The following is a 27,873-nucleotide window of genomic DNA, read 5'->3' as shown; positions in this document are numbered from 1 at the left end:
AATTTGTCATTGATTCCATCAAACTTGTTTTATGAAAAAAACACTGTCACAGTAAATGGACAATGCAGTTGGTAATAAATATTTTGAGTAGTGCTAGGGTGTTCTGCATAGCCACTCGCCCCCTTATACCCCTATGATACTCTGGTCCTTATGTGCACGGGCCCTATTTAATATAAGCAAAATTGTCCCATGTTATTCCTGTCTTTTACTAAACAAGCCATGTGATTGGATGTAATATTTATTTCCGTAGCACTAGTACTGTTAAATATTTAGGAGTTTAATACTTAAAAATCCCTAAATCTATCAGCAATAGTAAAAGCTTGCCATAGCAGACGCCGCTAAAAACAGCACATGCCATGAATGACTCTCTTGGATTGAGTTAATAAACACACCTTTAATGCAACCATCACATCACATGCCCGAAGTACAGATCATTCTGTTACTGTAGCTTAAGGTTTATTTTAAGCGAGCGAGTCTGATGCTGTGACAGGGTATGTGCTTTGAACTGAGATTAAGTTGAGAGATCACAAACATTTCTCGTTCATCTAAAACAAATCAAAGCACTTCCAGTAAAGTCACAGGATCATTTAAAAAAGTGAATAAACATTCACTTTTATGAACTTTGGCTGTAAACATATGGACATTTTCTGCAACTCGTGTTCAACACAGATGTTGTTCTGTGGTTTTATTACAGTCAACATTCAATCAAATGCTTTGTGGTGCTGTACTATTACTTCTTGCTTATTCTTATGGCACAAAACTCATTAACCCATGGTTGGGATATCAAATCACAAACTTGTTAAAGGGATAGTTCAACCAAAAATGAAAATTCTGTCATCATTTACTCACCCTCAAGTTGTTACAAAACTGTATACATTTCTTTGTTTGGTTGAACACAAAGGGAGATATTTGTAATCAAGCAAACAGAAGCACCATTAACTTCCATAGTAGGAAAGAAAAAATACTATGGAAGACAAAAATGGTTTGATTTCGAACATTGCTCGAAATATCTTTGTGTTCAGCATCATAAAGAAATGTATGCAGGTTACATACAACGTTTGAGTTTTATTTGAGGCTCTTTTGAAATCTGGCTGTTCAGTAACAGTTTAGCAACATCCTAGCCATATTCACTCCATTAAAATCCTCTTAAAGGGATAGTTCACCCAAAAATAAAAGTTATTTTTCTTTTTCTCAAACCTGTATAAAATTTCCAGCCTGATCTCAAGAGAATTCGTACATATTTTACGAGTTTGCTAATTTGTATGAATTCATACGAAGTTAATCATGCAAAAATGTATCGTACATTTTGAAAAAAACATAACGTACATCTCATGAAAAAAACAGCAACAACATCAAAACCCAACCCCTAACCCCATTGTCACAGGCTTCAAGGCAAATCTTACAAAGAATTATGAATGGGGTCGTATGAAGTAATACGAATTAGCCAACTCGTAAAATTTGTACGAATTCTCGAGAGATAGCGTTAAAAATTAATTTTTCTGGTGAACACAAATAAAGAAAAATATATTTTGAGTAATGTTTGTAAGCAAACCAATTATGAGCCCCATTCACTCCCATGGTAGGAAAAAAGAATACTATGGAAGTGAACGGGGCTCACGAACGGTTTGGTTACAAACATTCCTCGAAATTAATTTTTTCCTGTTTCAGAACAAAGAAATTTAACATCATGAGAGTGAGAAAATGATGACAGAATTTTCATTTACGGGCAAACTATCCCTTTAAGTTAAGTTTCTAAAAATAAAGTTAGAAAAACTCTGCCCTAAAACATTTAAGCATTTGTTTTATCTACAGTGTCATGCAGTATGGAGCTAGAAGAGTCTCAATAAAGATAAATGCACACACTACATTCACATATGCACACACAGGATTCATAAATACACACGCAGGATACACAAATGCACACAAAATTCACAAATGCACACACAAAATTTAAGAAGCACAGAAGATTCACAAATGCACACAAAATTCACAAATGCACACAAAATTCATAAATTCACAACCAATTCAGAAATGCAAACAACATTTACAAATGCACTCAAGATTCACAAATGCACAGGACAAGATTCAGAAATGTATTTCTGATGCACACACAAATATATCTTGATTTACAAACTGTTTTGGTCTGTGAACTTTACTGCATTTGTGTGTCATTTAAACAGGGATTGCAACCAATCAGATATCTCCCTTGTTTTAGTCAATCACAACAACGCACCCCACGTGGGGGATTGTTTACTTATAAGCCAATCACATGACCTTTAAGCTGGTTTGCCAACTGCCAATAAAACCGAAGAAGAAGAAGTTTACACAGTGTGATATGCACGTGGTGCGGGCGTGAGCTAACGTTAGCGCGGTGGAGTTCTGTCTGTCAGTTGGTTGGTTGAGACCTCAACATGGCTTCTGGCAACCACAGGGGAGCGGTATGTAGAACTTAAAGTGTTTAGCTAGTTATCTCCTTGGTTGCAGATCATTCCCAGTTTAAAAAAAGGCATTTGTGTGTCGAGCCAAGTCAGGGGAGTCTCAAAATTCACACACAAATGCAGTAAAGTTCACAGACCAAAACAGTTTGTAAATCAAGATATATTTGTGTGTGCATCAGAAATACATTTCTGAATCTTGTCCTTTGCATTTGTGAATCTTGAGTGCATTTGTAAATGTTGTTTGCATTTCTGAATTGGTTGTGTATTTATGAATTTTGTGTGCATTTCTGAATTTTGTGTACATTTGTGAATCTTCTGTGCTTCTTAAATTTTGTGTGTGCATTTGTGAATTTTGTGTGTGCATTTGTGAATTTTGTGTGTGCATTTGTGAATTTTGTGCGCATTTGTGTATCCTGTGTGTGTATTTATGAATCCTGTGTGTGCATATGTGAATGTAGTGTGTGCATTTATCTTTATTGAGACTCTTCTAGCTCCATATGCAGTGCATTACAATAGGCTACATTATTAATCGGCCGATTTTTGATAAATTTGAAACCATCGGCATATCGGCAATAGCACGAGAAAGGCCGATACCGATTGTTTATTAATTAACTGCATAAAGAAATGCATTATATGTAAAAAATAGTTAATGTTGTTAATAGAATAAATGCTGAATAGCTAAAACCATCTTTGAAGGTTGTCATGATGTCTTATTATATTTGTTTTAGCTTAATTTGTGCCTCTCTTATTATGTTGGTCAGTTGAATGTTAATTAGATCCAATCCATGTTCAGTAAAAATTATTTGATGCAGAAATAAACTAGTTAACGTTAATAGACCAACTGTATAGTACTGTATTTAATATCGGTATCGGCCAGAAGTTGTCTGTTTAAATCGGTATCGGCCCAAAAAAATCCTATCGGTGCATCCCTAGTTCATTGGGATCAAACCCACAATCATTTGCACTGCTAAAGCAACACTATACACTACAACACAATTTTATTATGCTTTCTGCTACAAGTGTAAAGTAAAGGGCCGTTTACATTTTAACGATAAATATGAGGTTAACTATAGGAGCGTCCACATTATAACGATATACTTGCCTTTAATGACATTTAATGACTTTTATTGGATATTTCTTGTAATAAAAACTGTTGCACTATTTACATGTCACTAAATATTTAACTATGCTGTTCTTGTTGCATTTACACAGCCGGTAAGTTAACCAGCAGATGTCCTCAACACGCTGCGTTTCGTGTAAGTCTAGTGAATCTAGTCTGTGTAATCAAAGTTAATATCTTACCTTTTGACGTAGTCAATGTGGTAGGATAAAAGCATTATGAATTTCACAGCAACTGCATTAGCGCTGGACACCTGAGGTAATTTTATGTCGACCTCCGCATTGAGCTTTTCAACTGTCATTTCAAGTGCGCGTGCACTTGAAGTTCAAATAGATTTGTTTGGCTGTCAATGGTTTATCGTACATCAGGTGTGGGGAAAATCGCCCAGAAAGCGATCCCGACGATATCGTTCGCTGTATCTTTATCGTTATAGTTATGGTGTGAACTCCGATTTTGTCTTAAATATAAAACGATTTTCAAAACTATATAGTTATCGTTATACTGTGAACGGCCCTTAATAATGTCAAAAATGACACTATTTCAAAAAGTAAGAAACATCCCCAGAATTGATCTGGGACAGGGAGCACTCTAAAAATGTCTGGGTTATTTTTCTGACCCATAATGGGTAAATATTAGACAGAACACATGCTAGGTTAAAAATCCACCGGAAATCATACAGACATGCTTGGGATCTTTTACCTCACAGTCCAAGTTAAATACTGTGGGATTGATTTCTGTGACCAGTGGTCACTGACCACCAAACACCACCTCTACAGAAACATATCTGTTCAGCTTTAACATCCTGTTTTATTTAATTTTATAGATGAAATCGATTATTATAGGCATTTATTTGCAGTCACGTGGCATAGATGGATCAAGAAGACAACTCAAATACACAGAGGAGTCTACGGCAAACATGGATTAAAGATTGCAAACACAAAAGAGAAGTAAAAAAAGACACACTTGATAAATTCAGATTTCTCAGTTCAGTAAAGAACTTCACTAGGATATACCCCATGTACAAAAGCATACATAAAACAGCTTGGAAAATGATATATAGGAGGACCTTATGAGGTTTAGGATCACTGGAGGAGAGAATGCTAAAGCAAACAAGAAATGATTGTTTAAAAGAAGCACACAAACACACATTTCTGTTCATGTAAAAAAGATTGAAAGCACACTAACCGCCATTTTTAAAATGTGATTTTTAATTCTGTACATGTAATAAATGTGATGACAAGGAATTCAGTGTTGATTGCTTTTTAAGGTCACAATTCTGCATGTGCTCGAAAACGTTCGCTTCAAAACTGTTAGAAATGAGTCCCGCACTCCACTCATAGCACAAGGCTTCAATTGCACAAAGATTAATACCCTAGACACGTAAACCCCGAAACAGGAGATCTCGACCGCGAGAATCAACCTGACCCAGGATCGTGAACCTTCCAAGCAGATTTAGTACATAATAAACCATAAAAGATGCATGATCGAGCATATTTGCAGAACAGATTACTAGCAGACAATACAGGAAAAGAAAAAAAAGAAAAACAAATGTCAGTGCTTCGGTAATATACGCCAAATTCATGAACCATCTGTTGAGGAATCGGAAATTCATGTTGGACAGGCATCCAAATGTGCCAATCCATACTCTCTCCACAATTGGACAATTCTGGATCGGGACGCAGAGCAGACACAATAACATGTTTAGGCGTTTCTGCTTTCGTGAAGGCTGATGGGAAAAAAAATATGGGAATAAATTTATCTTCCGACGGCAGGCTTTTATACTGCCTTTCCTATTTTTTTTAACTTGATGCATAGACTTAAATTTGTTTTTTAATTTTGGGGGAGTAAGAAACATTTTACGATTAACAGCACACTTCAAAATCCCACAGAGTCTATTAGCCAAGGGGTTGCACACATAAAAAAAACTAAACAGAAAAAAAGACACAAAATTAGACATGATGAACAGAATTAATATGACAAAGGAGAGACTGCATTGGTAAGGCCAAGGTTAAGAGATAAATTATCAAAGACAAGCTAAGAAAGTCAAAGATCTGGGTAAAGAATGTCTGATGAATATGAGATTTTACTGTATTCAGATTTTTAATTTTTCTGTCCCTCTGTCCCATGAATCAGTGCTAGTGTTTCTTACAGAACACCCAGTACAATCAACATCAACGTTCACAGTCATCCATCACGCGCACACGCACGCGAACACTAAAACCCGGTAGCCGTTCTGCGGACAGTGTTAGTTTCACAAAGCTTTGTTGAAGCTTTGAAAACTGATCCCAAATCAGATGTGGACAAAGGGTGGGGGGCGTTCAACTAAACGGCACTTCTCCCTTTTCAACCACACGCTCTGCCATCGACACAGAAGAGAAGGTTGGGCCGAAACTCCCATCGCTAAAACCAAAAGAACAACACCAAAACCCGATGGAGCGATATTTCCTTTACGAGGTGGTTTCCTCCTCACGAGTCACGGTGGGTGAGATTATATTTGAGATAGAGGAGATGATGGGTAAAGGGATTGTGTTTATTATTATGTCAAATAAAAAGATATAGCGCTTCCCAGAAGAGACCCAGGGGGGAGGAGGACACGGAGGTCCTAGCTCAGGAGCTGACGAATCTCCTTGTGCATGTGACACAGGAAGTCCACGTAAGAAGCTCCGCCGTTGTTGCTCTTATCTTCAACCAGGAAGTGTTTGAAGATCAGCTCTAGTTTGTCTTCCTGTTTCACCACAATGAGCTGAAAGGCAACAAATTATTATTGTACAAATTTTATTGTATTATTGCTCGACAGTCGACCTCATTAACAACATGGGAGTCAAGATTATCATACATCTGGAATATCGGTCGACTTTATAATCCTGTTGCATGGCATCAATTTGTTTATTTTATTTTATTACACAGTAGTTATATCAGATCAGTTTTGATTGAAGCTCTGTGGTGGATTTACCTTCATGTATCGTGACCGTTGTGCCCTGATGGACTCGATAATCTCCTTCAGTCTCTTCGAAAAAGGATTATCCAACACCGGCAGGGATGTCTAAAGCAGCAAAACACACAAAATAAAAACACAATTTTCACATAATGTTCCAGAATATATGAATTAAAGTCTCTCTCTAGTAAAGTATTCAAGTGGGCTCATAATGGACACAAATGCAAACTAATGTTTTAGTATTTAAATATGAGGCAGGAACCAAAGTGCATATGGGTGATTCTCACAAAATTAGACTTATGAGGTGTCATGAAACATTTTGATTAAAAAAAGGAAATGCAAAGAAAGGGTATCAAAATAAGAAGCATACAGTTACAAACATCTCTTCATGTACTATTTTGTACATGATTTCAAATGACATCATACAAACCAATTTTTTTCACATTTAAGGGGAAAATTTTCATTACCGCAACGTGTCCAAGACTGGATTTGGGTTCTTTGACATGGAACATTTATAATTAAAAAATCTAAAAAATAAAAAGCTTCAGTGCATGTTATACTATAAACATTTACATTAAAGAAACATGTGGTATTTGGTGATCATTTGTAAATGTAGAGACAATAATAAGGAATATTAATTAAATTTCTCATCCTCCGCAACAATTTTCAATCATTGTTTAAGCCCTCAAGGAACTAACATTTTCAAGAAAAATTAGTTGAAAGGGACATAATTGACTGTGACACTCAAGATGGCTACCAGGTGAGGTTCTTATTTTTTCTCTCCAGATAAAAAACCTTTTTTTTTGTCGAAGTTTTGTTTGTCATAGTACCTAGACAACATTTTAGTTCTCATTACCAAAACATGAGTTTGTAAATGCATATATTTAATGTAATATGTTGCGGTAATGATAATGTTTTATAATGATAATCTAAAAAATGTAAATAATTCTATAGGAAATATGTTTTAAATCCTCTAAAAATAATGGTTATATTAAGTTCAGACCTTAATCTTATATGTGAAAAAAATTGGCTTCAATGGTTTTTAAAAAAAATCTGATGCTGGACACCTTTTTAGTCTGGATTTCATGAAAATCACCCAGATGTACTTAATTTCTGATTTAGGAGGAATATATGAGCAAATTTGTCTTAAGTTTACAAACCCATACATCATGTATGCCTGAATCAAATTTAGATTAGTTCAAAAATTTTAAAGGTCATGTTCTTCCTGATCACATTTTTCAAACTTTAGTTAGTGTGTAATGTTGCTATAATAGCATAAATAATGCCTGTAAAATGATAAAGCTCAAAGTTCACAGCCAGGCGATATATTTTCTTGAACAGAATTCCACTTTTAAAGACTACAGCGAACGGCCGGTTTGGACTACAGCCCACTACTTCCCGATTGAATGACGCCAATATAATAGTTTTTGACTAAACTCCGCCCACAGGAATACGTCAGTTGCCAGCTACGGCTCAAACAGCGAATCACAACACACTAAACAAACTACACACAATCAGAACTCGTTACGTTTTTCTGAAGGAGGTACTTCATAAAACAAGGAAGACATCAGCCCGTTTTTCAGGACTGTGAAAACAGCGCTATACAGATAAGTAAATTGTGTGAAAATACAGTTTTTTTTTTAAACGTGAAACATAAACACATGTTATACTGCGCACTGTAAACACAATCGAAGCTTTTAAAAACACAAAGAGAACCTTTAAATTTGTTTCCTGTGTGTTAGCATTTCTTTTTTGCACTGTTTTAAATAATCAGATTAGTGTGCAGTACTGTCAGCTTGTTTTAACACATAATACCAAGTTTAAATCTTTTAACCCTTACAGTCAGCCCAGAAAACGTGAAAGTCGTCAGCATGTTCTTTGAAGACCAGTTTCTACGCAAGCATAAATGACCTGAAAATAGCTCAAGATCTTGCTGTGCATTTTAAAAAGGTCATACCATGCTGGGGTCTATCTGGCTGAACGAAGTCGTTCCAAAGATGTTCTGGAGCAGCTCTTGTTGGGCATTCATCCCGACCCAAATGAAAAGGTTTAGTCCGTTCTCTAACAGGTACACTCCTCCTCTAGACAGCCTCTCCTCGGAGTCTCTCACAGCTACGGGCAGAGACGTGCTCTCGACATCCAGCTTTTGCTGTAGAGAAAGAGAAAGTCAAGTTTGTCACCCTTATTAGTTAAACACAGCAGGCAAAGTGATTTTTTTGCCCAAATGGGACATAAATAAAAACTATTTTGACAGTCTGAACAGCACAAATACATACAGCACATATCTGACGTATTGCAATGAGACATCAGTCTGAACGTCCATGTCGCATTTGGTGCGACTTTGTTTGTTTCTGCGAACACAGTTCACTGCGTCTGACATCACGTCATTTTTTTGGGCTGTATACGGTTCACACGAGACTGATGGCAGTCACATTTAAATGATAACATGAGCAACAACTCTGAACGGAGCATTAAGACCTACAATGTGAACTAAGCCTATAATGTAGGTCGACTTCACGGTTGTCTCTCACCAGAGGAAGCAGCCGAGGGTAGAAGAATGCGTGGCTCTCGGCTACGTCCATGGCGCTGACCAGCTGTCTCAGATAGGCACGGTCATCCAGGGAGACATCCGCCCCGGGCTGCAGAACGTCACTTTTCAACACGCAGTTCAGATACACAGGAAGCAGCTTCATACACTCTGGTAAAATCAACTGTGCACAGGTAGATATACATGAAATCATATGCAATTAAAAATACACACATATTAATAGGATATTACAATTTGATTCCAGCCATGTGTTAGTAGGTTACCTGTCCCGCTGAAGATGGACTGGCGCAGTTTTTTCGATAACAGGCCAAGATCTGCGCACACTGATTCACCAGACTGTCACGTACATTCTTGGTGGGACCGCTAAGTAAACTGCGATATGCTGTAGACACATTCAACTCAATTTTTACAAAATATCAAAAATTAGGCAATGATGCACTGGCAATACACCGCAGTGTTATAACAAACGCAGCCCAACAATCCCAAGCACAAGACGTAGTAAACGTGAGAAATGCGAGAGGATGCATGTGGTTTTGCTCACCATATTTGGCGAGGAAGTTGATGATGGTGTCAGTCTCGCAGTTCCTGTACAGATCTGCCAGCTGAGAGCAGCAGTTTACTGCCATGTTGTGGATGCGAAGGCGTCGCTGCCCACTGCAGCTCGTGTACAAAACCGCACACTGACGAGACAGAAAGCACAGAGAAAAATGTTAAGATGACTGAATTCAGTGCAGCTGACACTTCACACGCGTGTTCACACGCACCTGCATTAGAGCGCCGGTCTCCTCGCTGAGCTTGTCATCGTGTCTGAACTCCACTGTAACTGTCTTGTCACAGTCTAGTCCTGCCAACTCTACATCTGTGGTGTTGCTCATGTAGAAAGAACCAAAGAAGTCTGTCGCCCGGATACCTGCCACAGAGCCATGGGATAATCTTAGCCTTTATCTTTATATTGATCACTGTTGCAATCACTTTTAAGGGCTATTTGCAAGCATACATAAAAATAACAATTACATCATCAGAATTAGCTTCATTACTATAGAAAATTGTAAAGAAACAGACTTCTTTCCCAAATGTAAAGGTCCAATGTGTAGATTTTTAGAGGCATCTAGCAGTGAAATTGTAAATTGCAACTAACGGCTCCAAAGCTTACCCCTCCCTTTCAAAACACTTATGACGCTTTTCCACCACATAGTACCCCACGGTTTGGGTCACCTTACTTTTGTGGGCTTTTCCACTAGTACCCAATACTTTTTTAGTACCATCTTGGCTGGGGTTCCAAGCGACCCAAGCTGATACTAAAACGTGACTCAAAAACATGGTAGATCACTGATTGGTCTGAGAAAATCATCACTACCAGCGTCATCACTTAAATGTAAAATATTAGCTTTAGCTTCATGCTATCTTGCGCTGTCTCGAGTAAACATGCTGTCATATGTCCTTTGCTGTAAGTTCCCAACTCCCTTTTAGCGATGAAAAACATCCACAGGTTGAGAATCAGGAACACAACAACAGTTTTTTCCAGACTTGCAGTTTGTGGCGGCACATTTGCAACACGCACATATATGCTTAAATGCAACTTAAATGAGGCTCAGCAGAGCGCGTCGACTGAGGCCACGGGTGTTTGTACAGAAACTGTCATGTGAGACAGAGGTAGTGATAAACGTGATGTGCAGACATCTATTTGTGGTGGTCAATTTTAATTTTGTGGTGGACTGAGAAATAAATTAATGTATGGGGATGTACAACGACACTCTCAGGGCCTGTTTACATGAGAACGCTCAAGGGTAAAAACGTAAAAATATTTTATCGGATGTGCCTTTCGTTTACACGGCGACGGCGTTTTGGGGGCTTAAAAACGCAAAAAAGTGAAACCACCCTTCAGAGTGGAAATCTTAAAAACGATCTACCGTCGCGTTCTCGTCTAAAGAGTAAAAACGCAAAAGTCTGCTCACGGTGGCTCTCGTCGCGCACGCGTTTATGTCACAGGCATGCGCCAGTTCAGGAAAATAACAACAAACATGTCAGATTATTTCCATACGTCGGACCTTCAAGTTGCCATAGCAGCTCTGATAAATATACAAGTCTTTCCAGCAGTTGTACAAATTATTCACAGCAAGTATTACTGATCAGAGAAGGCACATTAATTACCTCAGTGAAACTGTTGATGCGTTGTACGCAGGCTCACGGACTTGGTGTTGTTGTGTGTCAGTGCTTCACATTGCCACCTAGCCGCCTGGAGTGCATACTACATCGAATATCACACACTTTTGCGTCACCATATGCACGCAGATTTCCCCCTCAAAATGCTTGTATAAACGCGGAATAAAAAGTGATAACGCAACACCACTTTTGCGGTTTCTTTTCAGATCGTTTCCATGTAAACGTAGCCTCAATTGTATGATGTCATAGCAGTAGGCAACGCAAATATAGAGACACGCCTATAATCCCTCCCACTCCAAAGTGTTACTTAACTTGATGGAAAAGCTAACCAAGCCAAAGTGAGAGGAGCTGACCTGACCCAAACCAAACCATGGGGTACTATGCAATGGAAAAGCGGTAATAGTAAAGCTACTTTAGCCACCATAGGACAAACAAACATGCCACCGTCTAAGGCTATGTCCACACGAAGCCAGTGCATTCCCTATCCGATCATTTTTTTCCCTTGCTCTTAAAAAAATAATCCGTAAACACGAAACCACTGAAAGCGGTGTAGTATATATGCCGGACCAGTATGTGGCGCTGTAATTCTGCCACAGATATACACTATACACGGAGAAGAAGACTTTGAGCATGCGCCTAACCAACGTATGGTGTTGTCCATTATCGCTTGTTGGTCACCACAATTGCATAGAAGCAATAGATTTTGCTGTAATAAAACTAGTAGGCTTTAGTAGCTTCTGTAGCACGAACACAAACGTAGTCCGCCGTTATTGTTGTTGCTGTTAGGTGTGACGCTTCCGACACGTGATGTGATGACGTTTTCGCTTCACAAAATATACGGATTGGCTGTACAGACGAAACCGCAAGGGTGTCGGTTTCAGATTTATCCACTTTAGGACCCGGTTTCAAAAAATAGCGGATTCAGTCTCCCAAAACGCCGGATCCGTGTGGATACCAATACGATAACAAATTTATACGTATACAGTGATACGCGTCTCCGTGTGGACAGCCCCTAAGACAACGTACTGTGGTGACAAAACGCGCTCTATAAAGCAGTTTGTCCATTTAGGGCTACTGAAGAAAAACATGGCGGCACAAAATGGCACCTTCCATGTAAGGGGAGATGAGGTGAATGTAGATAAAATGGCTCAATCTAAGGTAATAAAAACAATACAGTTCATTATATAAAATCTTTTTACACCACACCACTGATAATATAGTTATGTATATAAGATATATATATATATATATATATATATATATATATATATATATATATATATATATATATATATATATATATATATATATATATATATATATATATATATATATATATATATATATATATATAAGATATATATATATATATAAGATATATATAAGATATATATATATATATAAGATATATATATATAATATAGTTATGTCTGTCAAGAGATTCACTTGCAGCTTTAAAGTAATCAAAATAAAGCAAATATTCCCAAAATGTAGTGTGAAATATGATGACCATTACTATTAAAGGGGACATATCATTAAAATCTGACTTTTTCCATGTTTAATTGCTTTGTTTTGGTCCCCAGTGCTTCTATCAACCTAGAAGATGTGAAAAAGATCAACCCAATAACTTTTTGGTAAACCATTCTAGGTCACTAAAATTTGGCTCCCCTTGTGATGTCAGAAGGGGATAATATCGCCCCTTAATCTGCACTATCCAACCACGCCACTGCCATTTAGTGCAGAGATCAGCTAATTTGTATTTTAAAGGATACACCTAAAAACGTCACATTATTGCTCACGCTCACAAAGTGGCAATTTGAACATGTTATAATAAATTATCTATATGGTTTTTGAGCTAAAACTTCACATACCCTCTCTGGGGACACCAAAGATTTTTATCCTAAAAAAGTCTACATGTTTAAATGTTGAAATCTGTACAGCAAGTCTTATCTCACCTGTACTAGTGCGGACCCTCAATACAGCATCAAAGCCCATCTGCTTCTGCACATCTCTCCTCAGGTCATTGAGGAATCGCTCTTGGTCAGATGCAGCCTAAAACAGAGTTCATAGGCATCTAAGCGCAATGCCTGTTGTTTTGTAACAAGATAACTTTGATCTGTTTATGTACTTGTCGAATGACTGTTGAGCAGGACAGTTGCCCTCACCTGGAAGTAGGTGTATTTGTAGATGGAGCCACCCGTTGAAGTGGGCACCACCCCTAACGTTGCTACATCAACATACTGGTTGGGAAATAGGAAGAGGTCCACACAGCAACCTTGGGCAACGCACTCCTTGGCCAAAGTGTTGTAAAAACCAACCTGTGGCTGGAACAGGGACTAAAAAGAACATAAAGAGAAAAATTAAAACAGTATTGGGCTTCCTGTTATTACATTAAGTCTCATTGCAAACATGTGGTTAGGATCCAATAGTTTTTATTGGTCTGTATGATGACTGCAAAGCATGTTTTGACAGGAGTAGGTCAAGTTACCTTCTCTTTATCAGTTCCCACTAGTTTCTTGTCCTCACGGTTTTTCAATTTGCCTGGTGCTTCAGCAATAGGTAGAGATGAGTGGAAAATAAAAAGCTTTCCGGCACAATCCGCAGCCTGGATCACAAAGTGTTATTATTACTGTACTGCTCCAATCAATGAATAATGCATTACACAGACGTACTACCGAACTGGTTGACAAGGCGCAATACATCTCAATTACAGACAGCTTTTATAAAGATATTCTTGCACAAAGATGCTTAATGTCAGCTTGTGCTTGAGATCAAATACCTTCAGCGCCTCCAGCCCTGCCTGAATGACAGGCCCATACACAGTTTCCGTTTCCCGCGTGTCTGCAAACATCTCAGGGATCTGATCCAACAAACTGAAGGGACACAGGTGTTGTGTTCAGAGTTTTAAATGCACAAAAAGTGCTATGCAAACAAAATCTTCATAAACCTACCTCTCAATAACCATCCTTGACTCTGAAACATTGACCAGAAAACCATCCAACAGGGGCAGAAACATGTCAGCCACATCTGACACGACCATCATCTGTGGCTGAGCGAGAGACGCTTTCACGTTATAGAAATGAAGCACTTTATTGTAAGTGACGAAGCCGACTCGAATGTTTGACTCCACTTCGGGGTTCTCTCTGAAGGAACAGGACAGGAGAAAAATAACAAGATTGGCATGATTTTACGGTTTTAATATGTACAATCATTTAAAAAGAAGTTTGCTTTGGAGTTTTATTCAATGTGTTATTCAATTAGTTAACACACAGTACCGTACAAAAGCCTATGTTTACTGAAATCTTTGCATGCTTTTAATTTAGCTCAATGCATTAGTAGCGCAAAATGTTGTGGATTCGATCCAAGCGAACACAATTATAAAATGCAATGTATTGTAAATAAAAGCATCTGCCAAATGCATTAATGTAATGTAAATGTAACAAACTGTACAGTTTGGAGTTAAAACTCTCACCTGGGCAAGTAATCCAACAGCGTCTTCAGCTCCTGGCATACCATTCCCACCATGCCGCTCTTCACAGCATTATAAGAGACGTCAATCAGGAAGATGTAGGCTGGCGGCTGAGGAAACTTATTGTTCTATAAACAAGTAAGTCATATATTACACATCAGCACAATTTACAATAAGAGTGAATAAATACCTTGAAATGGTATGATGGGACCTTGTACTGTACCTTACAGTAGTCCATAGTAGCCATAAACTCGTAACTGCCCATTGAGAGCTCCGGTCGCTCATAGCAGTCTACTCTCTTCCCGGTGTGATCCAGATGCTGGAAGTAATGGGGAGGTACTGGGAGAAAGCAATGAAAACATTACTTTATGTTGATTAGGATACATTTAACATCATTAACATGTTAACAGAGCATCTGACTCACCCTCTGTGACGCAATTGCAGAAACTGCACTGAAAACGCCGACCGCCTTCGATAAAATGCATGAACGGACACATGTAGGCTTTGCAGCGATTGCAGCGGATGGGACCGGTTTCACCATGATCAACAAGATATGGTGGTGTCTGCGGAGAAAACCGAGATCATTGCACTGCTACTTTAATATTGAGATGATTGACAGCTGAATCTAGCATAATTGTGCCATTATTCACAAACCCTGATGACAAAAAATGTAAGGTGGTCTCTTACCTCATCTGGTGGCAGTGTGGCCAAGGGTTTGATGACAGCAGCCAGGGGCACCTGTGACTGTTTGGCCATGTCTGAATTGCAGGGTATGTTGTAGGCTGTGCAACGGATGTAGCGTGGACTTGCATTCCCTATGCAGAAAAATCACACTACATTTTAATCCAAACTATATTGCATGTATAGTTGGAAAAGTGTACGGTAGAAAACAGTTTACACCATGAAATACCATATTTTTGAAAATGCATAGAGAAGTTGATGCAATCCATGCAACATGGAGGCATATAACAATGCAGCAAGCTACTGTTTTGGGGCTTTTCCACTGCATGGGACGGCTAACTGCGGCTCACTTTTAGTCCCCGTTACCTTTAGTACCACATCATTTGTGGTTTCAACAGAGTCATACTGATACTTAAATGTGACGTGTTAACACTGGAGATCCCTGATTGGTCATAGAAAATTGCCACTACTAGCGTCATTGCTAAACGCAAGATAAGCTTACCCTTGTGCACTGTCGAGCAAACCAATGGCACTTTTTCATTGCATAGTACCCCATGGTTTGGATCAGCTTACTTTTGGGGGCTTTTCCACAGGCTGCAGTACCCTATACTTTTTTAGTACCACCTCAGTTGGGGTTCCAAGCGACCTGAGCTGATACCAAAACGTGACACGAAAAACACTGTAGATCACGGATTGGTCTGAGAGAATCATCACTACCAGATCGCTATAATTTAAAAGATTAGCTTTACCTTTATGCTAGCTTGCGCTGTCTTGAGTAAACCTGTTGTCATCTGTGCTTTGCTGCAAGTTCCCAAACTCCCTTTTAGCGATGAAAAACATCCACAGGTTGTGAATCAGGAACACCATAAAATTTTTCCAGACTTGCAGTTTGTGGCGGCACATTCGCCTCATGCACGTCCGCATATATGCGCTCACTTGTATGATGTCTCAGCAGTAGGCAGCGCTAATATAACGACACGCCTATAATCCCTCACACTCTGAAGTGTAACTAAACTCAATGGAAAAGCTAACCAAGCCAAACTGAGGTGAGCTGACCCGACCTGACCCAACCAAACCGTGCGGTACTTTTTTAAAATTCTATTCAAAAACAAATGTACAGATAACAAAAATGACAAATTATAACAATAACAAAAAGATTATGAAAAACAAACAAAACAAAACAATATAGAACAACCAGGGGGAGGTATAGGTTAAAGAGTAACTAAACCCTAAACCAACTTTTTTTAGTAAATGATCTGTAAGAATGATGCTTTATTAGTGCTGTTCATTGATTTTAGTAATTTTTTTGACATTTGGATATAAAGTGTTTCAATACTACAATATATAGTGTAAAAACGTCTGATTGCTGCCCTCTTCAGGTTGAACGGTGGCTACTGCAGTTGAATTTTCCTATTGGATGTTTGGTCCAAAAAATGACTCGTGACGTAAGCATGTTCAAGCTCACCACGCCCTTGTTACAATCTCACCACACACTTGATACGAGCTTAGTTCGTCCCCTCTATCTTCGTTGGGATCTGCCCACTTTTCTTGCATTTTTCAAATATTGCCAGTGGGTGGAGTCACGCTCTCACCAGGGGTTTAGTTACTCTTTAAGTGTGTTATTCATAAATAATAATAAATAGAATTATAAGACCTCAAAAAAAAAAGGAAAGGAATTACATACAGATAGAGTTTTTAGAGCTTTTTTTGTTCTCTGACATTCTGATAGTAGTAAGGTATTTTTCAAACTCTTTCAAACAAACAAGAAAAAGAGGTTTTGCTCTCAAGTATTTAGATTTATGAATGTGGAACTTTGCAAGTAGCAATATCAGATTAATAATAAAAAACTGATTTCTTAGATTTATCATAGTCCACAAAACCTAATGCCACATCCTTCCAAAACAACACACATTCATTATAAATTTCTTTCCTAATAAATCGTAAAACATCTTGCCAAAATATCTTAGTAAATGGACAATACCAGAAAAGGTGAACTACAGTTTCTTCAGAATTGTCACAAAATGAGCAACTGGAGGAACCGTGCAGTACTACGCAATGGAAAAGCGCCACAAGTGATGTCATCGTCTGCGCTTTGTTGTACAAGTTCCCAAACTCTCTCATCTTACGATGATGTCATGGCAGTAGAGGGAGAGCAACTATAAGGATAAGTCTATAATCCCACTCACTTTGAAGCGATACTAAACTGCAGTGGAAAAGCAAACTGAACCGAGCAGAGTCATGCTAAGCCTAATCGTACAATGTAGTGGAAAACGCAATTTGAAATATTTACCATGAAAAAAATTTAAATTTCTCAATAACAGCAGGTTGTACATGGTGTATATCAGTGGTTTTCAAACTGGGGGCCGGGGCCCGCGAGATGGTGCCAGGGGGGGCCCAGTTTTATGACATTTTATGAAATACATTAATTTATCATGAATTCTGTGTAATTAAACCTAAAAAAATAAGCCTACTAACCAAAAGCACAACTTTTTGTGTATAATTTAATTTTTTTTTTATTAAAATGTTGAGTTTTAGAGCGTTTCTTTGTCGCAAATTTTCTTTGGGGGGCAGCGAAGGAATGCACCATACACAAGGGGGGCCACACGCTGAAAAAGTTTGGGAACCACTGGTGTATATAACATTTACAAAGTAATAAATTAGCATTGCATCATGAACTTAACCTAAACATCTCCTGTCTTCAATCTTACCTTGATCTTTAACTTGGAAGTTGGTGGTGACAAGAGGTGGGGCTTGACCTCTGACTCCTGTAGTAAAAGGTTCACTTCCCTTGTTTACTTTGTCGTCCTCAATAACCTGAATCTGTGGAAAGACCGACCAGTCTATAAAAAGAATGACACACCTTTCTTCTTAAACAAACACACCCTGACTTTCACCCATTAAACAACCATATGCTTATAGAGAACTAATGCAAACAGGATCAGTAGATTTAAATATTAGCAATATGCTCTTAAACATATGAAAGGAATATGCAGAGTTGAACACAGTTTAATTGTTTTTTATGTGGTACATAGAAGCAAAGAAAATAATTTTGACTTCAGTAATGCATTTACAATGGAAGCCTGTGAGGCAAGTGTAATCTTGAAATGTGCAACAGTCTGTGAATGTAGTCTGAAAAGTACACTTGCTTATGTGAGGAAGATCCGAGGCAGTTTACAGGACAACGTTGTAGTGAAAAAAGATTTTTCTTTGCATTTATGAAAAATTTCACGTACACTTGACGACAATGCCAAAAGAGCTGCATTTACACAGATTTGCAACAACCGACTTTGTATTACGTATCATATGCCATGCCAGTAGATGGCGATGTTACCTTGTAAAGAAAATGGCATGCCTGTGAACATAAGAATTCTTTTACTGAGCGATAAAAACGAACAATGAAGACAGCAAAGCATTGAGCATTTTGTTTAGATGGATAATGGCTGGGTTTGCATCACACTGATTTTATGCGCATTTTGAAATAATCGCATACGAAACAAGTGAAACAAGTAACGCCAAGTTTCCAATAAAAATCCCATAATTTGCAAAAAAGTTTTTACACTAGCTTAAGGTGGTTTTTGACTTATGCAATAAAGGGTAAATGCGCATAATGGGAGATAGAAACTTATTTGCCGAATTAATTCTGACGTAGCATTCATTAAACCGATCGTCTAGCTGTATCAGCTGACGTGGTCTCTCACATATATGGGGCTTGACGATTAAAAAAAAAAAATTGCTTTATGTTTGGATGTAAACCAAGCTAATGAGGTGGGTTTATTACTATATAAGTGACACTGGACTATAAAGTGCCCAAATTTTGTAAACTTTGTTGAAGAAGTGTTAATAAACTCTTGAGCATCATAAACATTGTCCTGTTAGCCACCATTGTTTGGTTATACTTGCACATGCCTATAGGCTAAACTAATGCATGCACATGACGTCACCGTTATTTACGTAGTTTAAACGGAGACGTCAAGGCATCGCTCAAAAACTTTTAAAAGTTTTCTTATTCAAGACCCCAAAATGTCATTGTTATGTAAACAAACACTCAACCCTCTCCTAAAAATGTCCAGTTTACGATTGTCGTGTAAATGGCTTAGGTTTCATTAGGTAAAATAAACTTCCATTGTAATTGCATTACTGTATATATTGTATATTTGTTTATACAAACTTATATTAAACCAGTAGTGTAGGATTCTTATACGATAATGGCGCTTTTTATCAAATCTAACACAGCAGTCATGCGAAGACTACGTAGCATGCAAGAGTGTGGATATGTTTTGGGCAGGAACCAAGGACCCGCTTAAACATATCAAGCCTCAAATCTGCCCAAACAATCTCCCAAAATCATTACAAGACATTGCAAGTAAAGAATATATGTTATGGAGATGAAAATAATAGTTATATAAAGAATCCGTCCATACAAGAACAGATAAAAATATCACTCCGCAAGAAATGACCAGGTCATATTTTATTCCAAAAAAGTTGACTAAGAATAAAAAAATTCTTTGCATGGTCAGGCCCAATTTTCCTTTTTTTTTTTTTTTACCTCTATTTTACTTTATGATAAAACATAACCTGAAGACATTTCTATGTGAGATTTCTTACAATCACTACTAGGGTTGCACGATAAATTACACACGAGTGTCACGCGCATCTCATCAGTAAAGCCGGTACCTTGATTAGTAATAATTCGCCATCAGCTGCTTTTAAATGGAGCAGCATTTAAATTATTACACAGAGCTGTAGTTCACTGACAAGCAGGGAAATATCGCATTCATAATCACAGGAGAGTCATCAACGATTATGATATTTTGCCGCTTGTCAGTGAACTACGGCGCTGTGTAGTAAATGTCGCTCCATCTGAAAGTAGCTGATGGTGATTTACTACTAATCAAGAAACCGGCTTTAATGACGAGACGCGTGTAACAATCAGGTGCGCTTTATCGTGCAGCCCTAATCACTAATTCAATGCATCATTCAACACATTTAACATTGAATGTTAGTGTATAAAAAAATCCAAAAACAAAAGGATGGAAACCAGTGCATGAAACGGAGTTAGTGCACGAAACACAGATACACAACAGCATAGCAGAGGCACTTACTGGACTGGGGATTGCGTCTGGGTCTATTCTATGTCTTGTTTTCTGCACAGGCGGCATGTCAGAGGCTTGCTTTACATTTAACAATTTAGTCAGCAAATGATAAGAGAGAGAGAGGAACCAAAACAAAAAGAAAGAGAGAGCAGAGAAGATAAACAGAAGAGTAACCACTGTTACAGTTCCTCTGTTTTTTCCAAGCCTAAAATTACTGATGATTAATCACACTTTAGCAGGCAGCGACAAAGATGCAGATGTTGTAAGGTGGTGTGTGCAGAATTTCCAAGCCTTGAATCTTAATGTTATTGTTACTGATACAGTATCTGTACTAAACCGCCATAGTGCATGCACATCAGACACAGGAGACTCCAGAGCGAAGCCTTTCGTAACACAAGCACATCACACCACTATAAACATCATTTATTACAGACAGACACAGTGCATATCTGTGTGTTTATGCAAGTGCGTTAGTACAGAAGACAATATATAAAAACGTTAAGAAACACACTTTAACAATCAACACAGCAGATGTATGGGAGATTGGTATAGTAAATGTTTGTGTGGTGAAGATTTGGATTGTTCATACCGGGCTTGGGATCGAATCTGGATCGAGCCTTTTTGGGGCAGATTGTGCTGGAGCAGGTGCGGTGGGACCTGCGCCATAGTTTGGTTGCCCAGCATACGGCGCTGCATAGCCCGGCTGAGGTCCTCTGACCTGCCCAAACGCACCTGGCAAGGAAATAACAGATTATAAACAAGTTTACTTATAGAGTACAATTTTATTGTTTTTTATATGTCTGTGTGGTGTTTTTAATATGCTTTAAAACAAACAATGTGCAAATTCATAATTTAACACCATTGCAGAGTATGTTTTCTATAAAATTGGTTTCTTATGTCACAAACATGTAACCAATCACACATGAACAACGCTGAACGAGTGGATCAGTGGTTCGCATCATAGATATTACGTATGGATGCCACATAGACTCGGCGCTGAAACGATTGCAGCAAAGCTGCTTTAGATCGTCTTGAATGCAAAATTAGGTCCATGCTCACCATTTTGTTGCGGAGGATAGCCCTGCATTCCCGGCTGTGGTTGTGGTGGTCCCGACATACCAGCATTATGAGGACCAGGTGACATGCCAGGTTGTGAGGGAGGCACGTGGTTTGCCTGTGCCATTGGAGGACCTTGAGAGCCCATGGGAGGGCCCTGCATTCCAGGAAGGTGAGGCCTTGGTGGAGCTCCTCCTTGTGGTGGAAACCCAGATGTGGCAGGTGGAGGACCTGAGTGGTAAAGCGAAGGCTGGGATACTGGCGGCTGGGGTGGCATCCCTCCTGGCATCTGAGATGGTGTAGATGTGGGTGGTGGTGGACCTCCAGGGAACATAGGGGGCTGGGAAGTTGAAAGAGGAGGTCTTTGGAAAGATGGTTGTCCTGGAGGTGGGCCATCGTATGATTGGGTCCTGGGTCCTGGAGGTGGGGCTGTGGAAAAAGGAGGCTGAGAGACAGGTGGACCTTGAGGGTAGGAATGCTGAGAGACAGGGGGCGGGGCTTGGGGCTGGGTGGGGCCAGCAGCGGAAAAAGACGGAGGGGCATTTTGAAAAGGCTGCTGTGCTGTAGGTGGAGACCCATAGTAGGATGGAGGAGCAGTCTGAGCCGCACCTTCAGTAAGCAGGGGCTGTGTGGGAGCAGCAGAAGTGGGTGGAAAAGTGTGAGGGGCTGCAGGTGTGTAGGCAGCTGAGACAGGTGCCTGGGATACAGAAGGAGGAGCTAAAAAACAAACAAAAACAATAGTCACAACACTGATCCAAGTATGAAGTTTAAGGAAAAGTTGGAGCAGAATAAAAGTTATTCACCATAGCCTGTGCCAGCAGGAGATGGTGCAGTGGATCCAACCTGCATGCTGGCCATTTGATTGGTCATCTGTTGCATGCTGGCAGGTGGAGCTCCAAACGGTTGGCTGTAAGGGGGCTGAGGACCAGACATATTCATTACTCCTGGAGTGTATGGCTGAGACACTGGAGGCCTAAATGAGCCATTAAAGAAAGAAATAGGACAAAGCAAAGAAAATCATTGGAACAGTAACACATTTTACATTATTGAAGTTCGATGACGTTTTGTTTGAATACAAACAACAAATCTAAAGAGGTGTAAAGATCAGGTCGCTGACCTCTGTTGTGGAGCACCCATTGGTGGTGGCCCGTTCTGAGCGTCTCCTTGCGCAAACTGAGAATAGTTCTGGGCAGCCGAGACAGGTGGCGCTCCCGACGTCGGGGGTCCTCTCATACCTGTGGGAGAACAGGCAGTGGTTTAGGTTTAATATATTCCTAAATTGAAATAGTCATCTCTATTACTACAATGAGAAATAATTTTCACAACACAATAGAGGTCTGCACTCCTGCAAGATTTCTGCAGAGCATGATTAGATTTGTTGTGGTGTGAAATTGTATTTCTGATGTAAAGGCATGACCAGACATCTTTTTTAATGCATACATGAAACAGATTAGTTCTGTGTATGGTTGAGAAAGCTGACAAAGTTACAGATATTTGAACCAATTTAAATTTCAAGACAGTAGGGTATTTGGATCACAAATAGGTTTTTGTGTCTTATGACTTTTTTATTCCAACAGAGCAAGTAATGCAAGTTAGCCTGAAACTTTCCCTACTGAATACCTGAATGCTTTATATACACAATAGTACAAATGAATTATATTCTGAAAATCATACATGATCTGAAAACAGCAAAATAAGGCACACTTTTCTAAAAGCTATACAATACTATTTGATCCATACAAACATTAAAAAAACACAAAGGTCAAACACCATATACATATATTTGAAAGTTCACAGAACATGAAATGATGCTATTGAGGGTGTTTACACCTGGTGTTACACCTCTTTCATTTTGCAAGCGTGTGAAAGTTGCACGAGCTTATTTCATCAATTGCACTGAAATATCAGAGAAACGTGTACAAAGCGTTGTGCAGCATGCTTACTAACAACACAAGCTGCGACTCTTACATAATATTAGTTTGCGTCAATTTAAACCCATAATATCTCCTGCTGACATTTAAACGAAAGAATGGGGACCAACCTCTCAATGTAACCATGGCAGAAGCGGTTGAAATAGTAGACAAAAGATACAAGATGTTAACTTGAATGTGTCTCTCTTGTCCACTTGCAATCCAATATCCAGACCAAAACGCATCTTAAAGGGACATTCCACTTTTTTTGAAAATATACTCATTTTCCAGCTTCCCTAGAGGTAAACATTTGATTCTTACGGTTTTGGAATCCATTCAGCTGATCTCCGGGTCTGGCGGTACCACTTTTAGCATAGCTTAGCATAATCCATTGAATCTGATTAGACCATTAGCATTACGCTAACAAATAACCAAATAGTTTCTATATTCTCCCTATTTAAAACTTCTGAAAATAGTCCACTTGGTTACTTTCAATAGCAGGGGACTATTTTTGGGCAGTGCGTAATATCACTACGCCTGCTGCAGCCATGTCACAGCAGCAAAGTCCTTGATTATTATGCCAGAATGAGACTATAGTTCCTAGCATATCTGCCTAGAAAATCGAAACTTTTAATTTTCTGTCGGTCTTAGTACACAATGTAACTACAGAAGAGTCAAGTTTTAAATAGAAAAAATATCCAATCTCTTTGGTCTAATCAGATTCAATGGATTGTGCTATGATCAGCTGAATGGATTCCAAAACAGTAAGAATCAAATGTTTAACTCTAGGGGACCTGGAATATGAGCATATCATCAAAAAAAGTGGAATGTCCCTTTAATACCAGGTATAAACAGTATATGAATGTTGTTTCTTCCAGTAGTTTTTCAGGGAACGAACGGACTAGTTGATTTTGAACACCTACCTAAGACAGAGGCTGATCATTGACCCTAAATTCCCCATAAGAAAGGGTTTTTAGCCAGGGGGAAATTGTAACATGCCTTCATTACTCCCTGAAGCATCAAAATGTTGATTGTTTAGTTTTTTTTTAAAGTTTAGTGGTTCTAAGTTTTAAGGTTGGTCAGTTGAAGTGTACAAAAAGCACAGTTGCTATTTATTTTAATTCTTTTTATGTATTAATGTTAACATTCTATTGTTTATGTTTAACAGCTAACAAATTTTAAGTTACTCATCTTAAGGGGTCTAAAATAAGGAAGTGAGACTTTTTATTATAACTGAAAGTCCTGTTTAGGCCTTTAAACTTAAAGTCACCATGAAACGGAAGTAACCATTGTCTAATTTTCTAAGATATTTCATGATATCTTAATAATGCAGAAATAAAAACGGTCAGATACGGTATGCATGATATAGGAATTTTGTATCTGCTAATTTGTTTATGCTTAAAAGAAAGTTATACCTGTGCTTAAATTAAAATAACAGCATAATGCACCGCTGGCCTGAATGGGTGATGCTTTTATCAACTGGCCTGAACCTTGCTCATACTGGTCTTGAGCCATATTTATTGTTGAACCCTGGACTGTATTCTGGTGTTTCAAATGGTTGCAGGTAAGGCACACAGATGAACAGCAGGGAATAAAAAACAGGACAGGACACAAAGCAAAACTGAACCAGTTACCTAGGTCAAGAGGAGAGGAGGACAGGTCAGAAACTAAATTTGTTGTGAGAGTCTTAGAGGGAAAGCTTGCATAAGGAGAATATCCTGCAATACAAGAAAGAGAGCGCAGTGAAATACAGCAAGAGAATGAAATGTAAAAAACAGGAGATGACAGATAGGACAGAGAAATCTGTTGCTTTCACCTTCAATGAATTTATCTTTTTGTGTATGGTATATAACTTAACTAATACTTTACATTATAGTAATAATAGAAGCCATAAACACACTTCCTGAAGCGGTCATGGGGAAAAAAGGACCATCATTTTGCACTTTTCTGCTTACCTTGCGGTGGACCTTGTTGGTAAGCAGAGCCTGGACCATTATAAGGTGCATTCTGAGCTGGATAGCCAGCTGGCATGTGTCCGCCCCCATAGCCAGGCTGGGGATAGCCCTGATATCCAGGCTGAGGCTGCCTATAAGGAGAGGCCATCTGAGGTTGCTGGTTAACATTCATTCTCAGTTCATCCCTAATTCTGAAGACAGTGCAAAAAAAAGAGGAAAAAATAAGCAAAAGGAGAGAGTGAGTGAATAAATCTATATTTATGAAGTACTTTGAGAAGTGCTTGAGAAATCTTTCAGAGCATAAATACAACTCCTGCGGGACTGCTGGCTTAGCAAAACTTCACAGTAATAATTTAGCCTAAGCTTAGACAAGTGTAGCAAAAATGTTGACATAAAACATAAACTTGCAAAAAAAGCTCTGCAACAAGCAGGAAAATGTGGACTCTTAAAGGAAACAAAAAAAGAAAGTAAAACAAAAAAGGGAAGGTTAACTTTATACAAAGGTTTCATTTTCAGCACTGACGTCATTCTATTGTAAAAGTAAATAAGTGATTCATTCGGCATTACGGTATTACTGTAAATTAAAAAACTGACAACAAGTAAACACACACATCTTACGTTATATTCTAGTTTTAAATCTATCTACAAACAATAGACCCGGAGTCTAACATTTTTACAGCGGAGTAAAAACATTCAACAAACAATTAATTTTATCTTTTCTGGAAGAGGTTGTATCATGAAAAGTGGAATTTAATGCCAGCCCAGACTTGAATGAGAGATTGAAGTGGACTACAGATGACCTAAAAGACATGTAGTAGCACCAACTTTTCACTTTTTGTGATATGATGCTGAAGCTCTCACATTCAAGTACATCCCAATATTTGCTATTATTTCTGTGGTAACAATTATTACTGTTAATTGTTGAAAGCATTTAATTATTGTATTGCCTATTGGCAAGTTTAAAAAAAGAATGCATTACAACAGTAGCGTAAAGTAAGGTTCACATTAACTTTACAATACGACAACATCTTTGCCAAACTCTGAAATCACATGGGACCTGTCTGTCATTTTAAAGATTTGTGTGGGCTTAGTAACAAAACACTTGTAACCAAAGCACTGATGGTTACGCTCTACTAAAACATGAGCTATATTGTTAACAAAGTATGACCTAATAACTTTCAAGAACAAAAACTTCAGATAGCAATGCCGTCCACACCCACCCAAAGCATCTGAGATTCTTTAGCTCCATGATCAAACAGTGCACTCGAATAACTACTAAAACAGCCTATGCTATGGTGTTTAATACTTCATCCCATATCTCAATTTCACAAACATCAATGAAACACAAGGCGACAGGGGTTGACTCATATTACATCATTACTGCCAGCACACGTTTCTTAAAAGCAGGATGTTATGAAGACCACAAAACAAACAGGGAAAAGTACATTTGATCACAAAACTTCAAGAGCTACATTTAGACTTTTACTACAAAAAAATACTCCTCCTCAGTTTCTAGTAAGCAACAGCTGAGAAGCTTTAGTACAACACAGCCTTGAATAATGTTGAATTATTCAAGGCAATGGACACCGTAGTATACAGTATCCCATGTGTGAAGACTTTCAGATATAAACATACTCACATTCCGTCTGTCTGAAATGAAAGGACAGACCTGTTGTATAACCTTAAACGTGACTTGAGAAATTCGTGAACACAACATAGGTGATAACCTAACAGCAACAAGTCGCATGCCTTTTATTCATACACACAATTTTTATTTTAAAAACACGAGTAAAGAGGATCAAAGGCTTTTACAGACATAACAACGAAATTTAAAAAGAAAACATTGAACTTACTCAAATTAAGAGGCAAATGTCAAACCACAACAAACAAAATCATAACATACGTGCCAGGCAGGTGCATTACAAAACCAACTCGGGCTCCAATAACAACTGAAGAACATACTATTAAGCATAACGTTAAATTATATACTACTATTAAATATTTGTATTCCTTAAACCACTAACGTTATTAGGCATTTGAGAATGTTAAATCCTCTGTCTTGCTAAGCTAATTTGGTATGTTTGGCGTTGCTAGTTTTAATACAGAATCAAAAATGACAAGTGTGCTTGACAACATTAACCGCACATTATTAAACGCTTATTTAATATAGATTCAAACAATACTTTTCACTTTGGTGAATCAAAGTGAATTAAACTCATTAATAACTCGACGTTGCGGGTCGCGCTAGCTGTGTGCTAAGCTATGCTAAGAGTCACAAGAAAATAAATAAACAAAAACTGAACAAATATCAAGCGCCATCTGACAACTGACCTCAATAACAGCTCGAGGAGTTAACGACTGAGTCGTCAAGAAGCCGTTCCGGTTGTAAACGCCGGTAAACGCGACGGGACCACAGTTCTTTCACGGAAAGAGAGCGGCTTGAGACGGACGTTTAATCCCTTCCTCACGCACACCGGAAGAACTGTCACTGTATGCCACGTCCAC

The 27,873-nt window shown here is 38.5% G+C and overlaps 1 protein-coding gene across 4 annotated transcripts; it reads right to left on the bottom strand.

The window, feature by feature from the left end:
- Positions 1–4,746: 4,746 nt before the first annotated feature.
- Positions 4,747–27,841, bottom strand: sec24c (SEC24 homolog C, COPII coat complex component). Of its 4 annotated transcripts, XM_065262958.2 has the most exons (25): positions 27,700–27,841; positions 25,369–25,559; positions 25,048–25,131; positions 22,621–22,738; positions 22,307–22,476; positions 21,507–22,220; positions 21,037–21,179; positions 20,457–20,525; positions 18,063–18,174; positions 15,361–15,488; positions 15,098–15,236; positions 14,897–15,012; positions 14,677–14,801; positions 14,156–14,347; positions 13,984–14,077; positions 13,693–13,809; positions 13,370–13,540; positions 13,160–13,256; positions 9,806–9,951; positions 9,583–9,721; positions 9,305–9,423; positions 9,025–9,204; positions 8,451–8,642; positions 6,512–6,601; positions 4,747–6,301 (listed from the first exon to the last, which is right to left on the bottom strand). In XM_065262958.2, the coding sequence occupies exons 2-25, from the start codon at positions 25,538–25,540 to the stop codon at positions 6,161–6,163; spliced, it is 3,768 nt and encodes a 1,255-aa protein (XP_065119030.2). In that variant the 5' UTR covers positions 25,541–25,559; positions 27,700–27,841; the 3' UTR covers positions 4,747–6,160. The 4 variants fall into 4 exon arrangements, with proteins under 4 accessions (XP_065119030.2, XP_065119031.2, XP_065119032.2 ...); XM_065262959.2 differs by lacking the exon at positions 20,457–20,525; XM_065262960.2 differs by lacking the exon at positions 25,048–25,131.
- Positions 27,842–27,873: the final 32 nt, after the last annotated feature.

This window comes from Paramisgurnus dabryanus, chromosome 1 (genome assembly GCF_030506205.2).
Source record: "Paramisgurnus dabryanus chromosome 1, PD_genome_1.1, whole genome shotgun sequence".
Lineage (NCBI taxonomy): Eukaryota > Metazoa > Chordata > Actinopteri > Cypriniformes > Cobitidae > Paramisgurnus > Paramisgurnus dabryanus.
This window is presented reverse-complemented; position numbering and strand designations above follow the sequence as displayed.